The following is a 24,578-nucleotide window of genomic DNA, read 5'->3' as shown; positions in this document are numbered from 1 at the left end:
TTCGCTGGGACTCCGAGGGTCATATGTTTGCAGCTTTTCTCCTAGTTTTATGGGGGCTGGCAGGTTCCTCCTGCTCCTTGAAACAACCTGCTACTGGACTATGGCACTCTTGAGTCTTCACTTGCAACAAGGCAAGGAGGATTTCCCTCTATGTTATTACTTCTCCTAAATCGCTTTGTCCAGCCTTTGAAGTGGCAGTCTGCGACCAGGCGGCCACAAAGCCATGGCTCCTTCCGAAACCCAGCTAATGTGCACCAAAAGGCTACTGAGTGCAATGGACTGGGACTCCCTCCCCCACTCCGGCGGCCGCGAGTGCTGCTTCTGCAGCATCCCCAACCGCCCCAGGGAACAGAAGACCAAATCCCAAATCCTCTATAACCACACGGCACAGCCCTGGTGCTGAGACCCCAAGGCCAGCCTTCTTCATCTTGCTCAGTTTCATAATTAATCAGCAGTCACCACTTTTTACATAAAATTAGTTTCAGCTCTGGGAGTCAAGTGCTGCCTTTCCCTTGCTATAAATCTAAGAGGAAGCTCTTCAGCCTTTCCACAGCTCCTTCCTGCTGTGTTTTCACTTGGCTCCTCCAAGCCCATTCCAATGCCTGGCTCCTCACTGTCCGAGAGTTTCCTGTGTCTGCCCAGGCTGAATCTGCCCTGTATCCTTGTCCAAGCTTTTCAAACCCATCTTCATATCTCCTCATGATATTATTTTAAGAACAACAAAACTTGTTTTTTTCTAGTATTTCAATCATTTTTTGGAACAATCTGTCACTGCCTACCCCATCTCTAGCCTCCCTCCTCCTTGGAAGGTCGGTGCTTGAGGGTATCTCACCTTACAAGGTGCTGCTGTCTTGGGGGAGGGGGGGGGGGTGTGAAGACTTCCCCCAACACAGAACTATGTGCCATACTTACAAGTGAAGAGCTCAGCTGAGGTAGTTCACAGGAACATCCAGGATGCTAAGCAGCTTCTCTGGGCTAGCTCTGCCATCTAGAGGCAGCCAAGGCTATTAAACGCCTCCATACCTGTTTTTTTCCAGTCTTGTACTGCGTTAAGGCCTCATAAAGGTGGCAGTAAGGACGGGAGCGTTTCCCTTTGCCCACATAGAAGATGGCATTGACAAAAGTGCGAAAGCATTCCACCTGGCTCAGGCTACAGCAGCGTGCTGGAAGATTGCGTGTCACTCTGAGAAGGAAAAGTAGAAGAGGGTCCCACTGAAAGCCTTTCAACATAGCATGACAGAAGGACGTAACACATATACACACACACACACACACACAAGTATCACCAAGGGACAGGGCTGCTACAATAACATGTTGCACTGCCAGAAATTTGCTCCTTGCTCCCCCAATAACAGGGCACATCGTGAATTAGCCCTATACCTGGGATCCAGCAGTAAATAATTAAAACTGGATTTGAGGATTCCTTCCCTCCATTTCCTCTTCTTGTCAGGCTGGTCGAACTGTTTGGACAGAGCCATCTCATCATCATGGCACTCTGGGATCTGGAAGGTCTGCAGGGCGAGGGTCAGCTCTGGACTATATCCTAAACCAGTGCGAGAAACAGAAGCAGAAGAAAGCAAAACCAGCTTATTCCAGACAGTACAGATCCAGCATGTGTTCAAGAGGAAATGATCAAACAGGCACTGGATCTCACCTATAGTTCTTCTGTTCGTGGCCTGTGGATCCTTCATCAACTTGTCGAGAAGCATCAAGTAGACTCTTCTGTTGAGGCTATTGATAGGCCTGGGATTCTCACCAAAGTCTCTCAGCTTCCTCTCAATCTCCTCATTTGACAACTGAAATAGATCCAGTCTTATCTTGGATAAGTTTGTCCTGGGGGACTGGGTTTCCTTGGATGAAATGACCTGGGGGGCTGGTAGCTCTAGCTTGCTTTTATACATCCTCCAGTCATAAATAATGGTATCTTCTGAGCTTATAGTGTCTGTGGTGGTCTCATCAGTGCATGGGATGTGTCGTTCTATCAACGCATGCCCTTCCTCTGTGTCTGTGTAGAGATATTCCACGGGTTCATTCTTGCTGATGTTGATGGGACGACCACCAGGAGACAGAGTGATATCGTGACTTGATGCATCCTCAACAGTAGTCAATTTGTCTGAGTTAGCGTGAATCATGGGCATCACTGAAGGTGGTCTTCGTATTGACAGCCTACTAAAGCTATATCTTGCCACACAGGGTGAACCTCTGCCATCCATTGCAGGCAACATGGGATCATCTAACTGTGTGCTGTGGAACAGCTGTTTGCTGTCACTAGCTCCAATATAGGCTTTCCTAGGCAGTGGATCAGCCCTGAAAGCCTGGAGATCAGCATCTGTACATGTACAGGTGTCTGTACAGCTGGTCTCATCCTCTGTCAGCCATACATGATCCGAGAAAGTCTTGGCTGCGTTTGAAGTTAGCAGAGGTGCACAGAACTCAGCACAGGATACTGTGCTGCATTTCAGCCCCTCTGAACCGGAAGAAGATCTCTCATCAGTGAGAAAGTCACTAAAATTACCATCAGTATTGCATTTGAGCAGCACTGTTGGACTGATATGTTCTGAATTTGAACAGCAAGCTGTTGGGAGGTTGTGCTTAATATGGGAAGAGCAAGGGGGGCCCCCCATTTTGTACGATGTCGGTATTATCTGGACTGCGCTCCCTCACTGGTGGATGCAGGTGATGTACAATGGTTTCCTCATTTTCATGAGTCTTCCTCAGGCCACGGTCCTTCACCTCACTTTCGTATGCAAGCAGACCCCGGGATTCTGGATTCCTGAGTCGTCTGCCCCGTTTAGGCATATCAAAAGACTCATCAAAGAGAGACGAGAAGTTGCTGCCATGGGAGGTGGAGGAAGTTAATCGGCTTTTCGTTCGGGGAGTGATGTAACAGGGTTCCTCGCAGCCTTGGGGTATAGGAGACTTACAGGCTTTTGTTGACATCATCATTTTCTTCAGTTCTGTACTGAGGCTCATGCTGTTGTTGCTTTCAGCGCTAGAAGATGTTACAGAGTCTTGGTCTATCATCACAGTTTCTTGAGTTTCACTGTCCAGATGTGGACCTTTCTTCCATTTGGTTGCAAGCATCATGAGTTTGAGTTGCTCGCTCAGATCACCAATCACACCCTGCTGCGTGCCATCGCCATCCTGAAGTAGTGCCACTGGCAAGGTTTCCCGAGACTGGAGAACAGTTGCTGGTACAGACTCAGAGTTTGCCAAGAGATTTTCAGAGGCTTGGTTACTTATCAGCTTGTCCCGAACCAGCTTTACATAAGCAAATTCAGTTGGTGGGGTACAAAATGCTGCAGGGGACCTGCATGTCTTGGGAGAAAATGTATCTTTCAACTGTGTCTGCTGCTCAACCTCTGTAGTAATGTCCTTTAGAGGGACAGTATCCTGAGCAGCAGAACTAACTGTAGATAGTAAATGTGGTTTCCAAGTTAATGGCATTTGCCTGCCTCCTTGTGGGCTTTCTAGGTTTGCCTCTTTGATGTTCTGACAGATGTATTTAACGGGACACGTTTTCTGTGGCAATTCAGTCAAATGAGGAGCAGTCTCTCTACCTTCAGAGACTTTTTTCAGGCTTCCTTGATGAACAGAAGCTTCAGTCACGCTGATGTACCATTCACTGTCACAGCTGCCATAGTCACTGCCACCTGAGCCGCTGTGCTGCATCTGGAAATCTAAACCCGGATTCTCCTCTTCCACCGCATTTTCCTCTCTTTTCTTCAGAGCTGCAGGATTGATCACCGTTTTGTCCAAGTCACAGGCAGAAGAGGAGCACCCACGGTAGAAGAGATACACGTGATCGGGGGACGTGGCATCTAGCCCTTGGTTTTCAAAGATTTCTAGAATGCTTTCAGAGTCCACAAGCTTTCTGTTCTCTGAAGAATCAGGTGTCACATGGATGTTACTGATCCTGGAAGAACAACTTAACACATTCTGAAGGTCCCAAGAGAGGATAATCCTTGGCTCCTTGCAAAAGCTGACTCTCTTCTTGCCCCCAGAGGAAGGTCTCATACTGGAATCTTGCAATGCCAAAGAACTCTCGAACTCACCAGGCAGCGTTTTATATCTAGACATTAATTCTACAGGGCATCCGTTTGCTGTGGATGGATTATCCTCCTCAGAACTATGAGGAGTAAGCAAGGCAAATGTGTCTGCCCCAGGGAGATCACCATTGGCAAATCCTTTGGACACACATCGGCTGGTGCTGTTTGCCGTGAACTTCTTGCTGGGCGAAATCAGATTACTGCACGGTACTGCTGTCTGGGCAAGATCCCAACCACTTCCCTTGTCGTAATGAGACAATCCGTGAAGTCTCCGAGATGATACAAGTCCTGGCTGGCACAAAGCTGTCCCTGAGGTATCTAAAATGGATTCACCCTTGGGAATGACCTTGCTAACATGCTGGCTTCCAGTGTGTGCACTGCCTCGATCGGAGGGCGACAGTCGAGTACTGGACAGAACTGCCGAGGGAGGCGAGGAACATTCACTGCAGTTACTACAGTCGGAGGACTTGTGAACTTGTCGAGCAATCCCTGAACACCACGAAGAGGCTTGCAATGATGCAGCATTTCCATAGGTGCTTTGGTTGTCCTGAATACCCATGGGGATCTGTTTCACTTGGTAGCTCATGCCAGCGATCACAGTGTCGTCGTGAAGCGTGTTACTCAACTTGGAGTCCAGGACTGAGCACAGCAGAGGTTTCTGGGCGCCGTTAGGTAGTCCCACCTCACAACTTCTTTCAGAAGACTCAGAGACACTGCTGATGTCCGTCACCGTACTAGAGAAGAGAGTGAATCTGTTCCTTTTTGAATAAGAGGCTGTGGAACATTAAAAAACAAAAAAGCATGAAAACAGTGTGGAAAATTAATGTAATCACCAGCTGCAGAGAAAGCCTTTAATATCAGCCCCATCACTTTCTGATTAAAACAAGAAATTGTTTTTCTGCCCGTTCTTTTGCACGTCCCCTTCAAACAGTGCAAAGTTACTTGTAACGTGAAGTCTGCCTGCTACAAGAGTGAACCCTTGAATCTTCACTTGGCACCGCTATGTACAAAGAAAAAAAAAGTGGTTTACATATGGAGTAACTGGCTTTCAAGAATTCAGACGAAAAATTGACCCCCAAAGCACCCAGTAAATCCCACACTGAAAGACACAGAAAGGTGTGAGATTGTATTCTACTTTTCCCTTTAGCACGTACCAGACCACAAAGATTTCTCGTGGACCTGTACGGTTAATAGATCACCGCACCTTTAAAGTTACCTAATTTAGAATGAAGATGCTAAGTCAGCATTACTAGAGCTAAACCCAGGTGATGCTGCCCTGATTCCAAGTGTCTCATTCTAAGATTTCCCTATGGCGGCTTTCTTCCAGTGGGGTGGGGTGGGGGTATCCTCTATGCTGTCAAGCACAGACATGTCAACGTTTCCCCGGTTAATCTGGGTTATGGAAATCATTTGTGCCTTACCACAACTGTGTTTGGGTGGGTTTTGCTCATGCCTCTCCTCTGGCGACACACAATCGGAATAATCCCGCAGAAGCATGACACATTTCCTGTTTCCCTGCTCCGCGGCCAAATCAATTGCAGAATTTCCATCCTGAGGCACGGAGAAATAAAAGAGCAACCAACAAGCAGGTGAGACCTTTTTATGGGACTAACGTCAGCAATTTTCTTTTTTTTTGGGGGGGGGGGGGGCTTTTTAAAACTGTATTGTATTTCACATCGTCCACTGAAGATCAGCATCTTCACAGAAGAAAGATGAAATCACTTGTAACACTAAAAACAGCTACAAATTTCACACAAAAAAAACTTTCACCCACCTTATTTAAGCCCACAAAACGAAAGGGAGAAACTAAGCTGCATCGTTTTTCTATCACTTTAATCAAATTTGACCTGGGGAAACCGAAATGGTCAAAAAACAGAGCTAGCAGGAAAGCTCACATTATAAATTCACTCTTCCAGCAAACTAGGATTACTCGGTGTACTAGATAGGATCGCTATCTTCACAGTTTCCTGATGAACAAAAATTACTCAAAATCTCCTGCTTTAAAAACAAAACCCATATAAAATACTCTCACTTTTAACACTACACTGCAGGGATATTTTAAAAGAAAGATGGCATGTAATCCCAATACATCCTGCTGCAAGCTTAAACTTGTGTCTGCTGTTCTAGATTACTCTTGTAACAATGGGGAAAATCCTAGTTTTGTGGCTTAAGAAATGAATTTCATGCTTTTTCCAAATCTAACTTTAAGACCCAGTTTCTGACAGGTTCCAGTACAAAAGGAAGCCAATAATAGTCCTCGTGTCTCTCTAAAGCCTGGGAGCTGAGGGAGGCTCTGAATGAATCTCAGAAGCCCAAGCAGCTTTGGAGTTAGTCAGCAGGGAAGAGTAAACACTTAGTAAAAGAGGGGGGAAAAACCCTCATGTGGAACACTGAAAATGTCCTGCAGAGCACGCTTAAAGAGATCCAAAGTAAGAACACCTTTCAATACAGGAGCGTTACTGCATCTGAAAGTCCTCATCTTAGCAGACTTGTGTGTTCTCTCCGGCAAGAGAGTTACAAGGGGCTGATCCATGTTCTGAGTCCGTCTGTACTTAACATGAGCAGAAAAGGGGTTTCAAGTGCGAGATTCACTTTCTTCGGCCAGAGCTGGAGATGCTGCAGAGGTAGCACGCCCAGCCTCGGGGGGGGGGGGGGGGGGGGGGGGCCTGGGAAGATCCAGTCATTGCACAATAACAGCAGCTGGTGGCTGTAATCTGGGCCCATTTCTGCAGGGCCATCACTGGAATGAATGGACTAACAAAGCGAGAGGGGAATATAAAAAAAAGGCTGGGGGGCAAGAATCCCTGGATAATTGCAGATGAAGGCTCCTGGCACCAAATTCCAGCCCTGGATCTGATTGAACTGGAGGTCCAAAAGCTACAGGAAGAAACTGCTGGGTCAGAAAAAAAAAGAACAAAAAAAAAAAAAAGTGATTATTAACCCCTTTCAGCAGCGTACAAACCTGGTCTCGCAGGCTGGGATCCCCGCCTTTTCTCAGTAAAAGTTTTAGGCACTTGTAACAACCCCATGAAGCTGCAACATGCAGAGGTGTCAGTTCCTCAACTGATCTGAAAATAAAAATCCAGTGGATTCTGTGTTTAACCATAGAGCAGCACATGACCGTTACATCAGTCTTCCTTGACGGGGAAAACCCACCGCTAATTCATAGATGATCAGCTAGCAATGCATGACGGCTTATAGAGCAAAATCCTGGAACACACAGCAATACAAGGTGTCTTTATTCGAGGTACAAGGTGTCTGTCAGTCTAAGCGGGTTTGCTTTTCACCTGAAAGACCTGGGCACCCCGGCACACACTGGACTTCCCTTTTACAGATGCAACACTGAAGAACGATTTAATCTGCGTAACCTTCAAACAAAACATCATGCCTTCCTTCATGCCGCATCGCCCATCTTGCTTTGGTGTTTGGAAGAGGTCCTCGGGCATTAGATGCAGCTTCCACTCGTGCTGCACGGGCGACGTGGAAGATAAAAAGAGAATACCTGGCATTGGGGTTTCCGCCGTGCTGCAGGATCAGATTCAGGCAGCGCAGGGCACTCTCCCTTTCCCTCCCTGCAGCCAGGTGAATAGCCGCTATCCCATCTGGCAGAACAAGGTTAGGGTCTGCGCCCAGTTTCAGCAATGCATCCAGGTCCCTTCAAATGACAGCAACAGGCAAGAGGAACAGAAGCATTGGTCAAGAATATACTGCTGGTAAAATCTGATCGTCGTTGCTTCACACAGTACAGTGTTGAGGACAGACTGCACTGGGTGCCATTTCAACTTAACATGCAAGGCACGCTATAAAGACATTTATTTGGTCTTCTAAAAGTCTGCAACAGCTTCCTGTAATGTAGCAAACCAGGGTTCATTAGAAATATATGCATGGTGGGGGGGGGGGGGGGGGGGAAGGAGGTGGCAGACACCAAGCTAAAGATGTCACTTATTCTAGTGAATTTTAGAAACCTATGCACAGGTGTCATACAGAATGCACCCAGCGTGAGTGCTGCATGGGATAATGAAAAGAGTGAGCCAAGCTTCCGAGTCTGTGTCTGAACATGCCAAACGCCAGCACACTTACAGCCATGCCATTCCTTACTTTCTAAATGCAAAAGGATGTTTCTGGTTAGCTTGGTCGGCAGTTCAAATTTAGGATGTCCTGGGGGCCTCCTTTCTCATTTCTTTTATGCAGAAAATGGAATGTTATTAAAACACAAATGGCTTGGGACAACGTTGAACATCTTTGCAATCGCTCTTGTTAACACACTACAGAAGCACAGAGAATTTGGGCAGGTAAGGAGCACCACCAGGTCCACCCCATCTGCCAATCTGTAGCCACATATTGTGCAATCTCAGGCCCCCCCAACTCAGGGCAAAACTTGCTTTGCTCATGAATGTTCAGGCTTAAATTGGATCATTTTCTGCTTGGGCTTCCAAACAAGTCTAGGCATGTTTTATCTGTTAGCCAGTGGTTTCCTGCACATTTGCTCAGCTTCACACTGGGCAGGTTGCCAGGTATTAGTATAACAGGGGCAGCAGATTGCCTTTTCCTTTGGGGGGGGGGGGGGGGGGGGATAAATCAAGCTCCGCCTCCAACTCCACTCATGTTCCCACTGCCAATTTTTTACTTTACATTAGCAAGTAATTTCATTCTATCTTACATACATTCTTTCTTATAAATCAGACAGTAAAATTATTCTTTCCCAGACCAATTAAATGCTTGATGCTAGAAAAACAGAAATAGTGGTAAAGGAGAAAACGACAAAAACAGAACAAGCCAAGTTGCTATAGAGTCCTACAGAGAAACTACTGTTCATGCTCGCAGAAAACCTCACCTCGGTCAAACATGCAAAACAGAGAGACAGACCCTCACCAAATACAGGTTTCTACTCATACATTATAGTACGAATTGAACTGGAAACCGTAACCAGCCAGACCATGCAGTGCAACAATGGAAAAACAGAAATATCACCATGCCTCATAAAACATCAAACAATAAAATTAAGAAATATAAAACATTAATCATAATAGTAAAAATATGCTAAGAAAAAGAATATTTCAAAACAGCTGACAAATAGAACATTCAGTAATTAAACTCATATAAAAAATGTTTAAAAAGTTCCCAAAAATCAATGAAATAGTTTGAAAGTACAGACTCATCAAATAACACCCAATAATTAAAACTAATAGAGATAAAAGAAATTTGCTGCTCTCCAGACCTGGGAACTTTTGATTTCCAGTCACCCTGAGATTGTTGTGGATTATTTGGGGGAGGAGAGGGGTGCACAAACTTTGCCCCCTCTCTCTCTCATAGACACACACTAACACGTTCGTTCTCTCCTACATACAAGCTAACACACGCACAAGTTGAGGCAGCTTCAGCCCATGCTAGCCGATGGGGCTGCTCCTCTTTCCTCTCGAGGTGTAGGCCCATGCTGCTTCTTTTCCTTTCTTCTGGCCACATGGGCCAAAGCTGCTCCTGATCCTCATCTCTCACTCACCCACCCCCTTACTTTCCACCCTTCCCACTAACTCACTCCCCCTCCCCTCTGATGCACTCTTTCCCCTTTCATTACCTCCCACTCACTCCTAATCCCTTTTCTTCCCTCTCATCTCACCCTTTCCTCACTCACCCACTGCCTTTTTTCCCTCCTCCTCTCACCCACTCCTCTCTCCCTTTCCTTCTCTTCCCTCTCCTCACAACTCCCTTCCCAATAAGCAGGAAAAGGATGGAAGGGAAATAAGGGGAACGAGGAAGGGTTTGTGAGTGTGGATGACCTGAGTGTTGCTGCACTTTTCTTCAGTCCACAGTGGGTGGGAATCCCATGGGCACATCATCATCTCTGCCCACATTTTTGAGAGGAAGATCATGGCCTTAGCAGTACCTCAGGCCACTTCCTCCTCCTTGGGTATTGGCGCTTGATGATGTCATTCAAGCACCAGCGGCTGAGAAGGAGGAAGCAACCCAAAGCACTGCAAAGCCATGATCCTCCTCCTCTTCAGTGCATGGAGGGTGAGTGAGGGGATTGAGGCAGAGGCAGGAGCAGCAGTAGCAATGGGAACTCAGAAATTTGAGGTGGGGGGATTGCTATACCCGCTACGCCCTCCGTTCCGACACCTATGACTATAAATTTCTCTCCTCTGTTTCCAAGTCTCCCCTCTTGGCAGCAATTCACCCACTTCCTGAAGAGATACTTGTTGGGTGGGATTAGGGAAGAAAACACTCAGATATGGTTAGCACAGAGTTAATACAATGTAAAGGGTCTTACTCTGCATCCTCGTCCTCAAGTGCCTTGCACAGCTTTTGGGCCAGCGACTGAGTACACATTGTGTCCAGAAGACAGTAGAACTGAAGATCTTGCTCTTTTCCAGCCCGGGGGGTGTGTGGGAGGTGTTAGCCTGTCTCTACCCACCCATACCTCACTAGAGGACCTGGCTCTCTCCACACCCCCACTTCACCTTACCTCTCAGGCTGTAGTTCCCGGCTTTAGCTCCCCCAGGAACCCAGTTCTCACCCCACTCCTCTCCTCCTTTTAGGGCCCTGGGGAGCCAGCTTTCATCCCGGGCTCTCACCGTATTCCCCACCTTTCAGAGGCTGGGGGACGAGCTCTCTTCTCACCCCCTACCTCACCTGTCAGGGCCCAGGGGACCTGTCTCTTTGTTCGCCCATTTTCCCCTTAGCGCCCGGGAGACCCAGTTCACCCAGCTCTCTCTCTCTCTCCACCTCACCTGTCAATGCCAGGAATTCCGGCTCTCTCCCCAGCCCCCAGCTCACCTGACAGGACCGAGGGATTCGGCTCTCTCCCCCTCCGGGCTTGTTGGAGATCCCGACTCCCTCTCCCGCCCCCTCAAAGAAAACGGGAGTGATACTGAAACATGGGTCCCTGTACTCGAACAGCTTTCTGCCCGTCGCCGGGAGGCTCAGCCTATGTTAGGGCGCCTCTCCCGACTAGAGCACATCAGGATCCGATTCCGGTCACCCCTCCTCTCTCCGCCTATGGGGAAACCAGGATCACCGTAGTCGACACTTTTCTGCCCTTCGCCGGGTAGTTCAGCTTACGCTAAGGTGCTTCTCAGGGCCAGAGCGCATTGGGAACTGATTCCGGCCCTTCCTCCGCCCAGCACCACCTCTCAAACTTCCCGCCTCTACAGCCGCCGGAAGTGACGCAGGGGAGCGCGGCCGCCATTTTTGTTTCGGGAAGAGATTGCCCTGGATAGCTCCTTGTTCTGTTTTCTGAGTATACTCTCTCCCCCTCCATCAAAATAGTATTTGGTAAATATAGTTATTTGAAAAAGAAAAAAAAAAGACACGAAACTCCATAGTTGTTGAAGACAGTTTATTTAATGATTTATATCCCGCCTATCAAAACATCTGGGCGGATAACAATAACATCCATAAAAGCCCCAAAACAATACGTGCAGGAGAGATGGGGGGCAACGATAAGTGTTCCTGCAAGCTGGTAAGGAGCAGTCCTGAAGGCGAGCGGGAGAGGACGGTTCAGGCCCGTGTAATTCTACATGAGGTGCTAGCATAACCTGCAACGAGCCTCTAACAGCTTGTGGGGGCTGCTGGGGAAACACAGCTAGGAGCCCAAGCCTCGTCCAGTCCGCCCACTTTCATTCCTTGTACAGGGCGTTAGCCCTCCTTAACCACTGGCTTTCGTAGCATTTGATACAGATCCTTTGGGCATACCCAAAGTTTTCTTGCATTCTTTTAGTTTTTGTTTCCATTTGCCCCCGGTGGGATGTTGCTGAGCGTATTGTTGTTCGAATCTAACATCATGACCGCTTGGTCTAAATTAAACATTCTTTGAAAACAATTTTGCACCTTGGATTTAATTTATACTTTTCAGATGAGCTGAATCCAATCCTACCTCTCTTCTAGATCTAAAGCATCTCAATTTAGGTTCTTAATCCAGAGACACCAAGCGTAGTCTCTCCCACTGCCTGAAATGTACTGCTTCAATGAATGAAATTAACATAGTAACACAGACAGAGTAATGACGGCAGAAAAGGACCAACTAGTCCATCCACTCGGCTCAGCACCCTTGTTAAAGTAGGATGTCCTGCACGATGCAGGTTATCCCATGTTTCTTTTTTTAATTTATAATTTCCAATTACATATTTCAAGAATTAACACTTTAATAGAAAAACATGACATTCTCAAAATACTTATACAAAAAAAATAAAAAATCAGGAAATACAATTTTTTGTCAATAATGTATTTAGTCCTCAAAGTTAAGATCCAATCCACTACCTTGAGGAAATAGAAATATCTATATTACTTAACAAAAGCTGGTTCCCTATACGTACGATGATCAGTCCAGACCGTGGGTTAAGCCTCCTGTCCAGCGGATGGAGACAGAGCAAAACTGAAAGGGTATCCTATATCAGGACAGAGCCTACCCTGCAACCCTTCACTATTTGTCTGTCTCCAGCAGCTAGGACAGCTCACGCTGCAGATCCCTGATCTTTGCTAGTTAACCCTTTCCCTGCGGGGTACCTTTCTACTCTCTTTCAGGACGGAGTACACTGTTAGCCAGCATTTGGATGTACATTTGACGCGCTAGTTTTACCCCTTATTCAGTAAGGGGTAATAGCGCGTCCAACCCCCCCAAACCTAATAGCGCCCGCAACATGCAAATGCATGCTGATGGGTCTATTAGGTATTTCCGCGTGATTCAGTAAGTAAAATGTGCAGCCAAGCCGCACATTTTACTTTCAGAAATTACTGCCTAATTTCTCTGGGCACCGGGAAAGTGCACAGAAAAGCAGTAAAAACTGCTTTGCTGTGCACCCTCCGACTTAATATCATGGTGATATTAAGCTGGAGGTCCCAAAAGTTTAAAAAAAGTAAAAAAAAAAAAAGTTTGAAATAGGCCCGTGGGTTGAAAACTGGACACTCAAGTTTGCCGGTGTCCGGTTTCCGAACACGTGGCTGTCAGCGGGCTCAAGAACAGACGCCAGCAAAATTGAGCGTCAGCTATCAAACCCGCTGACAGCCGCCGCTCCTGTCCGAAAAGAGGCGCTAGGGACACGCTAGTGTCCCTAGCACCTCTTTTTACCGCCGGCCTAATTAAATAAATTAATTTACTGTATCACCCGCACAGGAGAGTGTCCTGTGCACTCGCCCGCGATTTTTACTGTATTGGCACGTCTATCAGGATCAAGTAAGTACTCTTTAAGTTGTTTCAGTTTAAAAAAAAAAGAATTGGCTCTAATTTTTTCTTGTCAGGAGACAGCACTGTCTCCTCGCTCTTGCAGGGCCTAGGGGGGCTTGCCTCTTGTGTTACACAGCCTAGGCCCTTTTCCTGGTGAGCCTGTAGGGTGAAACTTGTGGTCCAGTCACTTCCCCCCCCTACCTGGCTGCCTTTGCTGCGGGACACCTCTTTCCCAGGATCCTCTGCACCCGCTCCTCCCGGCAGCACAGCTCAGCTGATTTCTTCCCTGCTCGCGGCTCCTCTTCAGTAAGCATGCCGCGTTCTCACTGCTACCTCGCTGTGGAGAGCCCTCGGTGAGTCTTTGTTCTGGATGTCTGCCGGGTGGGGAAGGTCCCTCCCCGGCAGCGACTAAAACACAAACTCGGGGTTGCTCCTCCCACCGCAAGGCCAGGCCGTTCCCGGGTCAGCAAACCACAGGAACATCGGCCATCTTGGGAGTCTCAGCAGCTCCCGATTTGGGACTGCAGGAGGGAGTAGAGTCGATTTTGTTGGGTTCTCCACCCCCCCTTCCCCGATTTGAGCCCCAGGACATGGTCCCTGACCCCCCCCCCCCCCCCTAAGTCTAGGCCACAGTTTTCCTGAGTTTGTGCTCTTAATGCACAAATCCTAGTTGGCCAGTTTGCAGGAGGAGGACCCTCCCTCAGGTCCTCTCCCTGCCAAGATTCCGCAGATGAATCCTCCACTCGCTCCCGCGGGTCAAGGTCCAGATGGTGCTGGGGGCGCCCCCTGGCTCCTCTGGTCCAGGATGCGGATTTGGCAGGGATGCCGCCCCCCCCCCTCCCCACCCCCACCCCAGAAGGGGATGACCCCTGGGTGCTATGCTTATTTCAGAAGGAAGAACTGGAGCCTCTCATTGCCTTTGTTCTTCAGGAGTTAGGGATTGAGGGGCCCCGGCGGATACTCTCGCTGCTGGCGCATATAGACCCGGTCCTGGCGGGACTTAGAGCTCGCACCTGTGCTTTTCCCTTCCATCCTATGCACAAGTTGCTGCTCCTCCGGGAATGGGAAGCTCCTGAGGCGGGGCTTCGCCTAGGGAGAGCCATGGACAAGCTCTATCCTCTCCCTGAGGACTGCCTAGAAATGCTGAAAATTCCCACAGCGGAGTCTTCAATCTCCGCTGTTATCAAGCACACCACTATTCGAGTGGTAGGAGCATAGGCCTTGAAGGATGTGCAGGATCGCAAGCTCGAATTCCATCTCAAACTATTGTCGAGGTTCGGGCCCGAGGAGTTCGGGAGACGATCTGCAGCAGTCTCATGCAACGGGCAAGCCTTAGGTGGGTCCAACAATTGCTCGGCCCCCAGGACCTCCCGTCTGCAGAGGCGGAGCAGGCTGAACGGTTGAAAGGCGCCATAGCATATGGGGCGGATGCTCTGTACGACCTCCTCCGCATCCAAGCAAAGGCGATGGTTTCGGCAGTCTGGGCCAGACGGCTCCTCTGGTTACGCAATTGGTCGGCGGATCCATCTTCCAATTCTCATAAGAACATAAGAAATTGCCATGCTGGGTCAGACCAAGGGTCCATCAAGCCCAGCATCCTATTTCCAACAGAGGCCAAAACCAGGCCACAAGAACCTGGCAATTATCCAAACAGTAAGAAGATCCCATGCTACTGATGCAATTAATAGCAGTGGCTGTTCCCTAAGTAAACTTGATTAATAGCCGTTCATGGACTTCTCCTCCAAGAACGTATCCAATCCTTTTTTAAACACAGCTACACTAACTGCACTAACCACATAATCTGGCAACAAATTCCAGAGTTTAATTGTGCATTGAGTGAAAAAGAGCTTTCTCCGATTAGTTTTAAATGTGCCCCATGCTAACTTCATGGAGTGCCCCCTAGTCTTTCTACTATCCGAAAGAGTAAATAACAGATTCACATTTACCCGTTCTAGACCTCTCATGATTTTAAACATCTCTATCATATCCCCCCTCAGTCGTCTCTTCTCCAAGCTGAAAAGTCCTAACCTCTTTAGTCTTTCCTCATAGGGAAGTTGTTCCATCCCCTTTATCATTTTGGTTGCCCTTCTCTGTACCTTCTCCATCGCAACTATATCTTTTTTGAGACTGGGCACTCTGCCTTTTAAGGGTAAGTTGCTCTTCAGCGAGGACCTTGAGCAGCTTATTAATTCCTTGGGTGAGAACAAGGTTCATAAGCTGCCTGAGAACCATCCGAAACAGTCAAGAGCTTTTGTTCCTTCACGTTCCCACTTCAGGAGCCAGCATAGATATAATGCTCAGGCACGAGGTGTGTCCTCTAGAGGTTATCCCTCCAGATCACAATCTTGGTCTCAGTCCTTTCGAGGTCGCCGGTTCTTCCGAGATGGGGCTCCTGAGCATCCCATGCCGAAGCCAGCTTCCCAATGAGATTCGGCCAGCCCAGTCCTCCGTTCCCAACCACGGTTGTCGTCTCTCCCTCTTTTACAAGGAATGGGCCAACCTTATGTCAGACCAGTGGGTCCTCGAGATAAGAAATGGTGACGCTTTAGAATTTGCTCGAGATCTGCTGCATCTGCACACAGTCTCTCCTTGCGGATGTCTGAAGTGGGCTGCCGTGGGTCAAACTCTCACTAGGCTCCAGGGGCTGGGGGCCATTGCCCCAGTCCCGACGGAAGAACTTGGCGCCGGCCAGTATTCCATCTACTTCATAGTACCAAAAAAGGACAGTTCCTTCTGTCTAATCTTGGACCTCAAGAGTCAACCAGGCCCTCAAGGTGCCACATTTTCAGATTGAGACCTTGAGGTGGTCATAGCGGCTGTTCACTCCAGCGAATATCTGGCCTCTCTCGACTTGAGGGAGGCTTATTTACACATCCCAATTTGTCACGAGCATCACATTTGTACCTTCACTTCCACATCCTGGACCAGCATTTTCAGTTCTGGGCGCTGCCATTTGGCCTAGCCACTGCACCGCGCACTTCCACCAAGGTTAGGGTGGTGGTGGCGGCCGCCCTCTGACGAGGAGGAGTCCTGGTCCATCCTTACCTGGACGACTGGCTTGTGCGGGCCAAGTCAGAGATTCTCTGTCGGCAGGCAGTCGACCAGGTTCTTGCTCTCCTTACCTTTTTCGGGTGGATAGTCAATTTCCCCAAAAGCAACCTACAGCCTTCCCAAGTGTTGGAATTTCTGGGGGCACGCTTCGATACGCGGGTCGGCAAGGTGTTCCTGCCACATGCTCGGGCACTCAAGCTTATGGATCAAGTGAGCAACCTTCTCTCGCTCCCGCTTCCTACGGCATGGGACTACCTCCAGGTCCTGGCGACCATGGCTTCCACCATCGACCTGGTTCCCTGAGCCTTTGCGCATATGCGACCATTACAGAAAGCTTTGCTATCCCGCTGGCAGCCGGTGTCAGAACAGTTTCAAACGATACTCCCGCTTTCGGCCTCTACCAGCGTCGACATACAGTGGTGGCTATCGCTGCCGCACCTTCTTGAGGGGGATGCCCCTTCTGACTCTGCTGTGGTTTATAGTCACTACGGATGCCAGTCTTTCCAGCTGGGGAGCAGTCTGCCAGTCACAGACCACACAGGGATACTGGTCTCCAGTCCAATCGCGCTGGCACATCAATCGCCTGGAGGCCTGGGTGGCCGGTCTGGCTCTCCAAGTTTTTCTCCCTGTGCTCCGCGGCAAGGCGGTGTGAGTCCTCTCAGTCAACTCCACCACGGTAGCTTATCTCAATCGGCAGGGGGGGCACCCGGAGTCGCCTGGTGGCCCTGGAAGCCAGCCGGCTCTTTGCCTGGGCGGAGCGTCACCTGGAGTGCCTCAGACTCCCACATAGTGGACAAGGAGCATGGCAAGCCGATTTCCTGAGTCGCCAGCGTCTCGATCCGGGCGAGTGGGAGCTCACGGACGGAGCGATGGATCTGATCATCAGCAGGTGGGGTCCCCCTCACCTGGACCTCATGGCAACCTTAAGCAATGCCAAAGCCAAAAGATTCTGATCATCAGCAGGTGGGGTCCCCCTCACCTGGACCTCATGGCAACCTTAAGCAATGCCAAAGCCAAAAGATTCTTCAACCGCTGGAGGAAGCACTGTTTGGCGGGAGTGGATGTTCTGGCTCTCCCCTGGCCCCACAACGTCCTCCTGTACGTGTTTCCTCCTTGGCCTCTCATGGGCAAAGTTCTCCAAAGAATAGAACTTCACAAGGGACCGGTCATCCTGGTGGCACCCGCATGGCCCCGCAGACCATGGTTCGCAGATCTGGTAAATCTGGGGATGGACAGGCCCCTTTGTCTTGGCCATCTCCCGCACCTGCTACCTCAGGGTACCGAAATTTTTGACCAGGTGGATCGCTTTTGTCTAGGAGCCTGGCTTTTGAACGGAGAAGACTGAAACAGAAAGGATATAAGGAAGACATTATCTCCACCTTCCTTCGGGCTTGTAAGACATCTACTTCTTTGCCTTATGTATGCATTTGGAAAGTTTTAGAGAATGTATGGGATGAATCGGGTGTTTTGGCATGCTCAGCCCCGGTCTCGGTAGTTCTTTCTGTCCTTCAGAAGGGTCTTTCCTTCAGCTCATTGTGCGTCCAAGTGCCCGCTCTCGGCTCTCTTTTAGGTCGAGTGGAAGGTCACGTTGTGGCATCTCACCCGAACGTTGTTCGGTTCCTGAAGGGCGCCAAGCATTTGAGGCCGCCCATCCTGTCCACCTGTCAGTCCTGGAGTCTCAATTTAGTCCTTCGGGCTCTCTGTGTGGCTCCGTTCAAACCTCTCCGTCAGGCTACTCTCAAGGATTTTACACTTAAGACTGTCTTTCTAGTGTCTATCTGTTTCGCTCAACGGGTATCTGAGATCCAAGCGTTGTCCTGGCGGAAAGCCCAAAGCCCTGATTTGGGGGTTTCTCTCAAAACTGTTCCTTCCTTCTTGCCGAAGGTTGTTTCTTCCTTTCATGTTAACCAGTCGGTGGAGCTTCCTGCGTTCTCTCTAAGAACATGCCATACTGGGTCAGACCAAGGGTCCATCAAGCCCAGCAACCTGTTTCCAACAGTGGCCAATCCAGGCCATAAGAACCTGGCAAGTACCCAAAAACTAAGTCTATTCCATGTTACCATTGCTAGTAATAGCAGTGGCTATTTTCTAAGTCAACTTAATTAATAGCAGGTAATGGACTTCTCCTCCAAAAACTTATCCAATTCTTTTTCAAACACAGCTATACTAATTGTACTAACCACATCCTCTGGCAACAAATTCCAGAGTTTAATTGTGCGTTGAGTGAAAAAGAACTTTCTCCAATTAGTTTTAAATGTGCCACATGCTAACTTCATGGAGTGCCCCCTAGTCTTTCTATTATCCGAAAGAGTAAATAACCGATTCACATCTACCCGTTCTAGACCTCTCTCATATCCCCCCTCAGCCGTCGCTTCTCCAAGCTGAAAAGTCCTAACCTCTTTAGTCTTTCCTCATAGGGGAGCTGTTCCATTCCCCTTATCATTTTGGGAGCCATTCTCTGTACCTTCTCCATCGCAATTATATCTTTTTGAGATGCGGCGACCAGAATTGTACACAGTATTCAAGGTGTGGTCTCGCCCTGGAGCGATACAGAGGCATTATAACATTTTCCGTTTCATTTACCATTCCCTTTCTAATAAATTCCCAACATTGTTTGCTTTTTGACTGCCGCAGCACACTGAACCGACGATTTCAATGTGTTATCCACTATGATGCCTAGATTTCTTTCTTGGGTAGTAGCACCCAATATGGAACCTAACGTTGTGTAACTATAGCATGGGTTATTTTTCCCTATATGCATCACCTTGCACTTATCCACATTAAATTTCATCTGCCATTTGGATGCCCAATTTTCCGGTCTCACAAGGTCTTCCTGCAATTTATCACAATCTGCTTGTGATTTAAACTACTCTGAACAATTTTGTATCATCTGCAAATTTGATTCTCTCACTAGTCGTATTTCTTTCCAGATCATTTATAAATATTGAAAAGTAAGGGTCCTAATACAGATCCCTGAGGCACTCCACTGCTCACTCCCTTCCACTGAGAAAATTGTCCATTTAATCCTACTCTGTTTCCTGTCTTTTAGCCAGTTTGCAATCCACGAAAGGACATCGCCACCTATCCCATGACTTTTTACTTTTCCTAGAAGCCTCTCATGAGGAACTTTGTCAAACGCCTTCTGAAAATCCAAGTATACTACATCTACCGGTTCACCTTTATCCACATGTTTATTAACTCTTTCAAAAAAGTGAAGCAGATTTGTGAGGCAAGACTTGCCTTGGGTGAAGCCATGCTGACTTTGTTCCATTAAACCATGTCTTTTCTATAAGTTCTGTGATTTTGATGTTTAGAACACTTTCCACTATTTTTCCTGGCACTGAAGTCAGGCTAACGGGTCTGTAGTTTCCCGGATCGCCCCTGGAGCCCTTTTTAAATATTTGGGTTACATTTGCTATCCTCCAGTCTTCAGGTACAATGGATGATTTTAATGATAAGTTACAAATTTTTACTAATAGGTCTGAAATTTCATTTTTTAGTTCCTTCAGAACTCTGGGGTGTATACCATCCAGTCCAAACTCTTCAGTTTGTCAATCAGGTCTACCACATCTTCTAGGTTCACCGTGATTTGATTCAGTCCATCTGAATCATTGCCCATGAAAACCTTCTCCAGTACCGGTACCTCCCCAACATCCTCTTCAGTAAACACTGAAGCAAAGAAATCATTTAATCTTTCCGCGATAGCCTTATCTTCACTAAGTGCCCCTTTAACCCCTCGATCATCTAACGGTCCAACTGACTCCCTCACAGGCTTTCTGCTTCGGATATATTTAAAAAAGTTTTTACTGTGAGTTTTTGCCTCTACAGCCAACTTCTTTACAAATTCTCTCTTAGCCTGTCTTATCAATGTCTTACATTTAACTTGCCAATGTTTATGCATTATCCTATTTTCTTCTGTTGGATCCTTCTTCCAATTTTTGAATGAAGATCTTTTGGCTAAAATAGCTTCTTTCACCTCCCCTTTTAACCATGCCAGTAATCGTTTTGCCTTCTTTCCACCTTTCTTAATGTGTGGCATACATCTGGACTGTGCTTCTAGAATGGTATTTTTTAACAATGACCACACCGCTTGCACCTTTTTTTACTTTTGTAGCTGCTCCTTTCAGTTTTTTTCTAACAATTTTTCTCATTTTATCAAAGTTTCCCTTTTGAAAGTGTAGCACGAGAGCCGTGGATTTGCATACTGTTCCTCTTCCAGTCATTAATTCAAATTATGATCACTATTGCCAAGCGGCCCCACCACCAAGTCCTGTGCTCCACTGAGAATTAGATCTAAAATTGCTGCCTCTCTCGTCAGTTCCTGAACCAATTGCTCCATAAAGTTATCATTTATTCCATCCAGGAATGTTATCTGTCTAGCATGTCCCAATGATACATTTACCCAGTCAATATTGGGGTAATTGAAGTCTCCCATTATTACCACACTATCACTTTGGTTAGCTTCCCTAATTTCTCTTAGCATTTCAGTGTCAGTCTCACCATCTTGACCAGGTAGACGGTAGTATACTCCTATCACTATAGTCTTCCCTGACACACAAGGGACTTCTACCCATAAAGATTCAATTTTGCATTGTCTCATGCAGGATGTTTATCCTGTTGGACTCTATGCCATCCCGGACATAAAGCACCACACCACCTCCTGGGTGCTCCTCTCTGTCATTGCGATATAATTTGTACCCTGGTATAGCACTATCCCATTGGTTATCCTCCTTCCACCATGTCTCTGAGATGCCAATTAAGTCTATGTCATCATTCACTGCTATACATTCTAATTCTCCCATCTTACTTCTTAGACTTCTAGCATTAGCATACAAACATTTCAAAGTGTGTTTTTTGTTTGTATTTTCATTCTGCTTTTTAATTGATAGGGATACTTCCCGAAAAGGTTCCCCAGTTCCTAACAAAACTGAATCCCTCTTCCTTGCACCATCATCGGAACTGAAATCTGAACCGATTCTGGTTCCGATTCACATCTTCCCTACTGCCATGAGATGTTTTTAACTTTGCTGGAAACTGGAGAATAAATGTTATGCCCTTCTGATGCAGCTCTGAGCTTACTCAAGTCAATGACCATCTAGTCTCCATTACCTTAGACAAGTAATCATTGAATAATAAAACTTTGGTTGTTATAAAGCAGTGTCTATTTCCTATACACCACTACGATCTTTACTTCATCTGTATAGTTAAGATTTATGCCACTACAGACCTGGGCATAGCATGGGGGGGGGGGGGGGGTGTGGCACATGATGTACCTGCTCAATGGCACTGTGTCCTATCTCCAACAATAAGCCCAGAGTCTCCAACAGCCATATTCTCACAAATTGCATTAACTGTACCTCACTATCAGGCAGTCTTATGCGCCCTATATTGTTCTGATGTCCGTGGTCTTCATGTCGCACTACTTGTAGCTGGATCGAGAACTGATCTGAAGCCATTTTCTGTGCCGCTGTTCTCTGGAAATTGTTGCAGCGTGCTTATCGAATGCTTCCTATATTTTGTTGAGAGATGACTGCAACTTGCCCCAACGGTCTTCCAGTACCTCTGAGATACTGTTGGGATATTACCGGTACTTTCACTAGCTCATTTTTTAGGTCAAGAATCGAGCATTCATCTTAGAAATCGGTAAGTCAAATTTTATATCGTGACACTGTCGGTGGGCATTCCCCTGTAAGTCCTAAAAATAGCTTCTGCACCAGTTTCCAGGCAAGCTACTGTATGTTGCGGTCCATAAGACGCCGCTGACCATAAGACGCACTTAGGATTTAGAGGCGGAAAAGAAAAAAATAATTCTATCCCCATGATGGGCTCTGTATGGAGCTCCCCCTGGAGTGAATGTGGTGTCTCTCCCTCTCGTGCAGTCCCCCTCCTCCTCCCCCCCAACTCAGCCCAGTCAGTATGGTGACGCAGGTCAAATGCATGAAACATCTAATATATCTAAACAAAATGAGAAGGAAATGGCCTGTACTAACTCTGATGCCATGTATCGTCTTCTGCCGGCAGAGCTTTAGATCCCTGCTGGTCTGCTGTTCGAACTGGAGAGGCCTCCGTAGCGCACGCAGTTCGAACAGCTGATGGTTGACCTGCGCCACCATACTGATTGGGCTGAGCTAGGAGGAGGAGGAGGACGACTGTGCACCAGAGGGAGAGATGCTACATTCGCTCCATAAGATGCAGAGAAGTTTCCCCCCCACTTTTGGGGGGGGGAAAAAAAAAGTGTGTCTTTTGGAGCGAAAAATACAGTAATTGGTCTACAAACTGAAATTAGCTGGTTAAAATTAAGCTTGTGTGCTGAGATTAGATAATAAAAGGTCTCCACAGAGCTCCTCCCAGTCCATGTGCACTTTCTCTGTGTGTATGGCTGTTGATCAGGGCCAGTGCAAGGGCATTAAGGCAACCTAGGCAAAAAACTTACAGCCTTGAGTCCTCTCCAATTCAAGATTATACATTTACATGAAAAAGGACATTCAAAATATAAATATAATATACATATTAAGCATTGTATGTACTGCTGTGGTGCTAAGCAGAAAATCCTGCAAAAAAAAAAAAAATACTTGGAACCCATTCTGGCATGAGGCCTATTGTAAACATGTTGGATGTGGGCTTGGCTCTCAGAAAGCCATGAATAAATAGTTTCAATTACAATATCATAATCCTCCCATACCAAAACAGCCAGCTTTCAAAACAGTAACAACCCTATAAAAAAAAGCAAATGTATACCAGACCCTAAAACACCAATACACCTCCTATTAGGAAATCAGAACAAACCAGGCTGCTATAGATCCCCACACAGAAACTACACACTAGCAGAAGAGCTCACCTCATTCACATATACAGAACACAGACAGACCCTCACCCAATAAACTATAAACAGAAACCTAGACACAAAAACTGAACTGGAAACTACAAGCCAGACTTCTATATGCAGTGCAACAATGGAAACCCCCCCCCCCCCCCCCCCCCCCCCCCCAAACAGCACCATTCCTCAAAGAATCAAGCAATAAAATCAAGAAATATAAAAACAGTCATAGTAGTAAAACTATATTAATCAAGAGAATCAATATTTCAACACAGATGAATGGAATAATATCTAAGTTAAAAACTATAATATTTTAAATTAAACAAAACACACCAATAATATATTTCAAATTAGCAAACACAAAACAGGCCATAATTAAATATGGGCCGATATGGTAAAAGTTGCAGGAGTGTGCCCACTCTCTTGTGCATGCGAATTAATCAGCCCGCATGCAAATGAAGGCCCACGGTTTTTTGACAGGAGCGGTGGCTGACAGCGAGTTTGACAGCCGACGTTCGTTCTCAAACCTGTTGACAGCCATGGGTTTGGAAATGGACGCCGGCAAAATTGAGCCAATTTTTTTTTCTTTCAGGACCTCCGACTTAATATCGCCATGATATTAAATCAGAGGGTGTAAAAAGCAGTTTTTATTGCTTTTCTGTGCACTTTCCCGGCGCTGGCAGAAATTAACGCCTACCTTTGGGTAGGCGCTAATTTCTTAAAGTAAAATGTGTGGCTTGGCTGCACATTTTACTTACTGAATTGCGTGGGAATAGGGCCATCAACATGCATTTGCATGTTGCGGGCACTATTAGTTTCGGGGGGCTTGGACGCGCGTTTTCGACGCACTATTACCCCTTACTGAATAAGGGGTAAAGCTAGCGTGTCAAAAACGCACGTCCAAATGCAGGTTAACAGTGCGCTCCGGTGGAGCACACTGTACTGTATCGGCCTGATAAGGAATCTTCCTTTCTCCATACCTGGGAACTTTTGATTTTCAGTCACCCTGCGATTATTGTGGATTAGTGGGGAGGGGAGGGGCAGGGAAATTGGCTCAGAACTTTCACCTCTGTCATTCACACACACACACACATATATATATACCCATGCTCTCATACCCCCCCACCCAAGCTCTCACTCAAACACACCTCAGTGTCTCTCCCGACTGCAATGAGATTGGGTCTACTGCAGCCCCACCGGGCCGCTCTTTGGGCCTTGGCAGGATAGGACCCATCGTGGCCCTGCTGGTTCCTTTTTGGGCCATAGCAGGATGGGGTTTGCCTTGACCCTGTCTGGCCTCTTTTTTTTTTTTTTTTATGGCCGCCAGCAGGCAGGGGCTTGCACTAATAGTTTTACCACCCTGCTCTTGGTGGCCAAATGCGCAAGAAGAAAACATATTGTGAGAGAGCCCCTCAAATTAATGCACAAGACTTGGTATGTCTGTTAATCTCATAACGGTTTTTGGGCCTGGCCCTGCATCATTTTAGTTGTCTCTCTCCAA

The 24,578-nt window shown here is 47.2% G+C and overlaps 1 protein-coding gene across 1 annotated transcript in view; it reads right to left on the bottom strand.

Moving 5' to 3' along the window:
* ANKLE1 (ankyrin repeat and LEM domain containing 1) overlaps positions 1-11,185 on the bottom strand; it is a 46,162-nt gene extending 34,977 nt beyond the window's left edge. Inside the window, 8 exon segments of the mRNA XM_029613778.1 lie at positions 1,024-1,183; positions 1,381-1,543; positions 1,655-2,588; positions 2,590-4,823; positions 5,471-5,600; positions 7,012-7,117; positions 7,552-7,704; positions 10,318-11,185. Coding sequence (XP_029469638.1) covers positions 1,024-1,183; positions 1,381-1,543; positions 1,655-2,588; positions 2,590-4,823; positions 5,471-5,600; positions 7,012-7,117; positions 7,552-7,704; positions 10,318-10,376 — 3,939 coding nt within the window. The 5' untranslated portion in view covers positions 10,377-11,185.
* Positions 11,186-24,578: the final 13,393 nt, after the last annotated feature.

The sequence above is a fragment of the Rhinatrema bivittatum genome, chromosome 8, assembly GCF_901001135.1.
Source record: "Rhinatrema bivittatum chromosome 8, aRhiBiv1.1, whole genome shotgun sequence".
Taxonomy (NCBI): domain Eukaryota; kingdom Metazoa; phylum Chordata; class Amphibia; order Gymnophiona; family Rhinatrematidae; genus Rhinatrema; species Rhinatrema bivittatum.
This window is presented reverse-complemented; position numbering and strand designations above follow the sequence as displayed.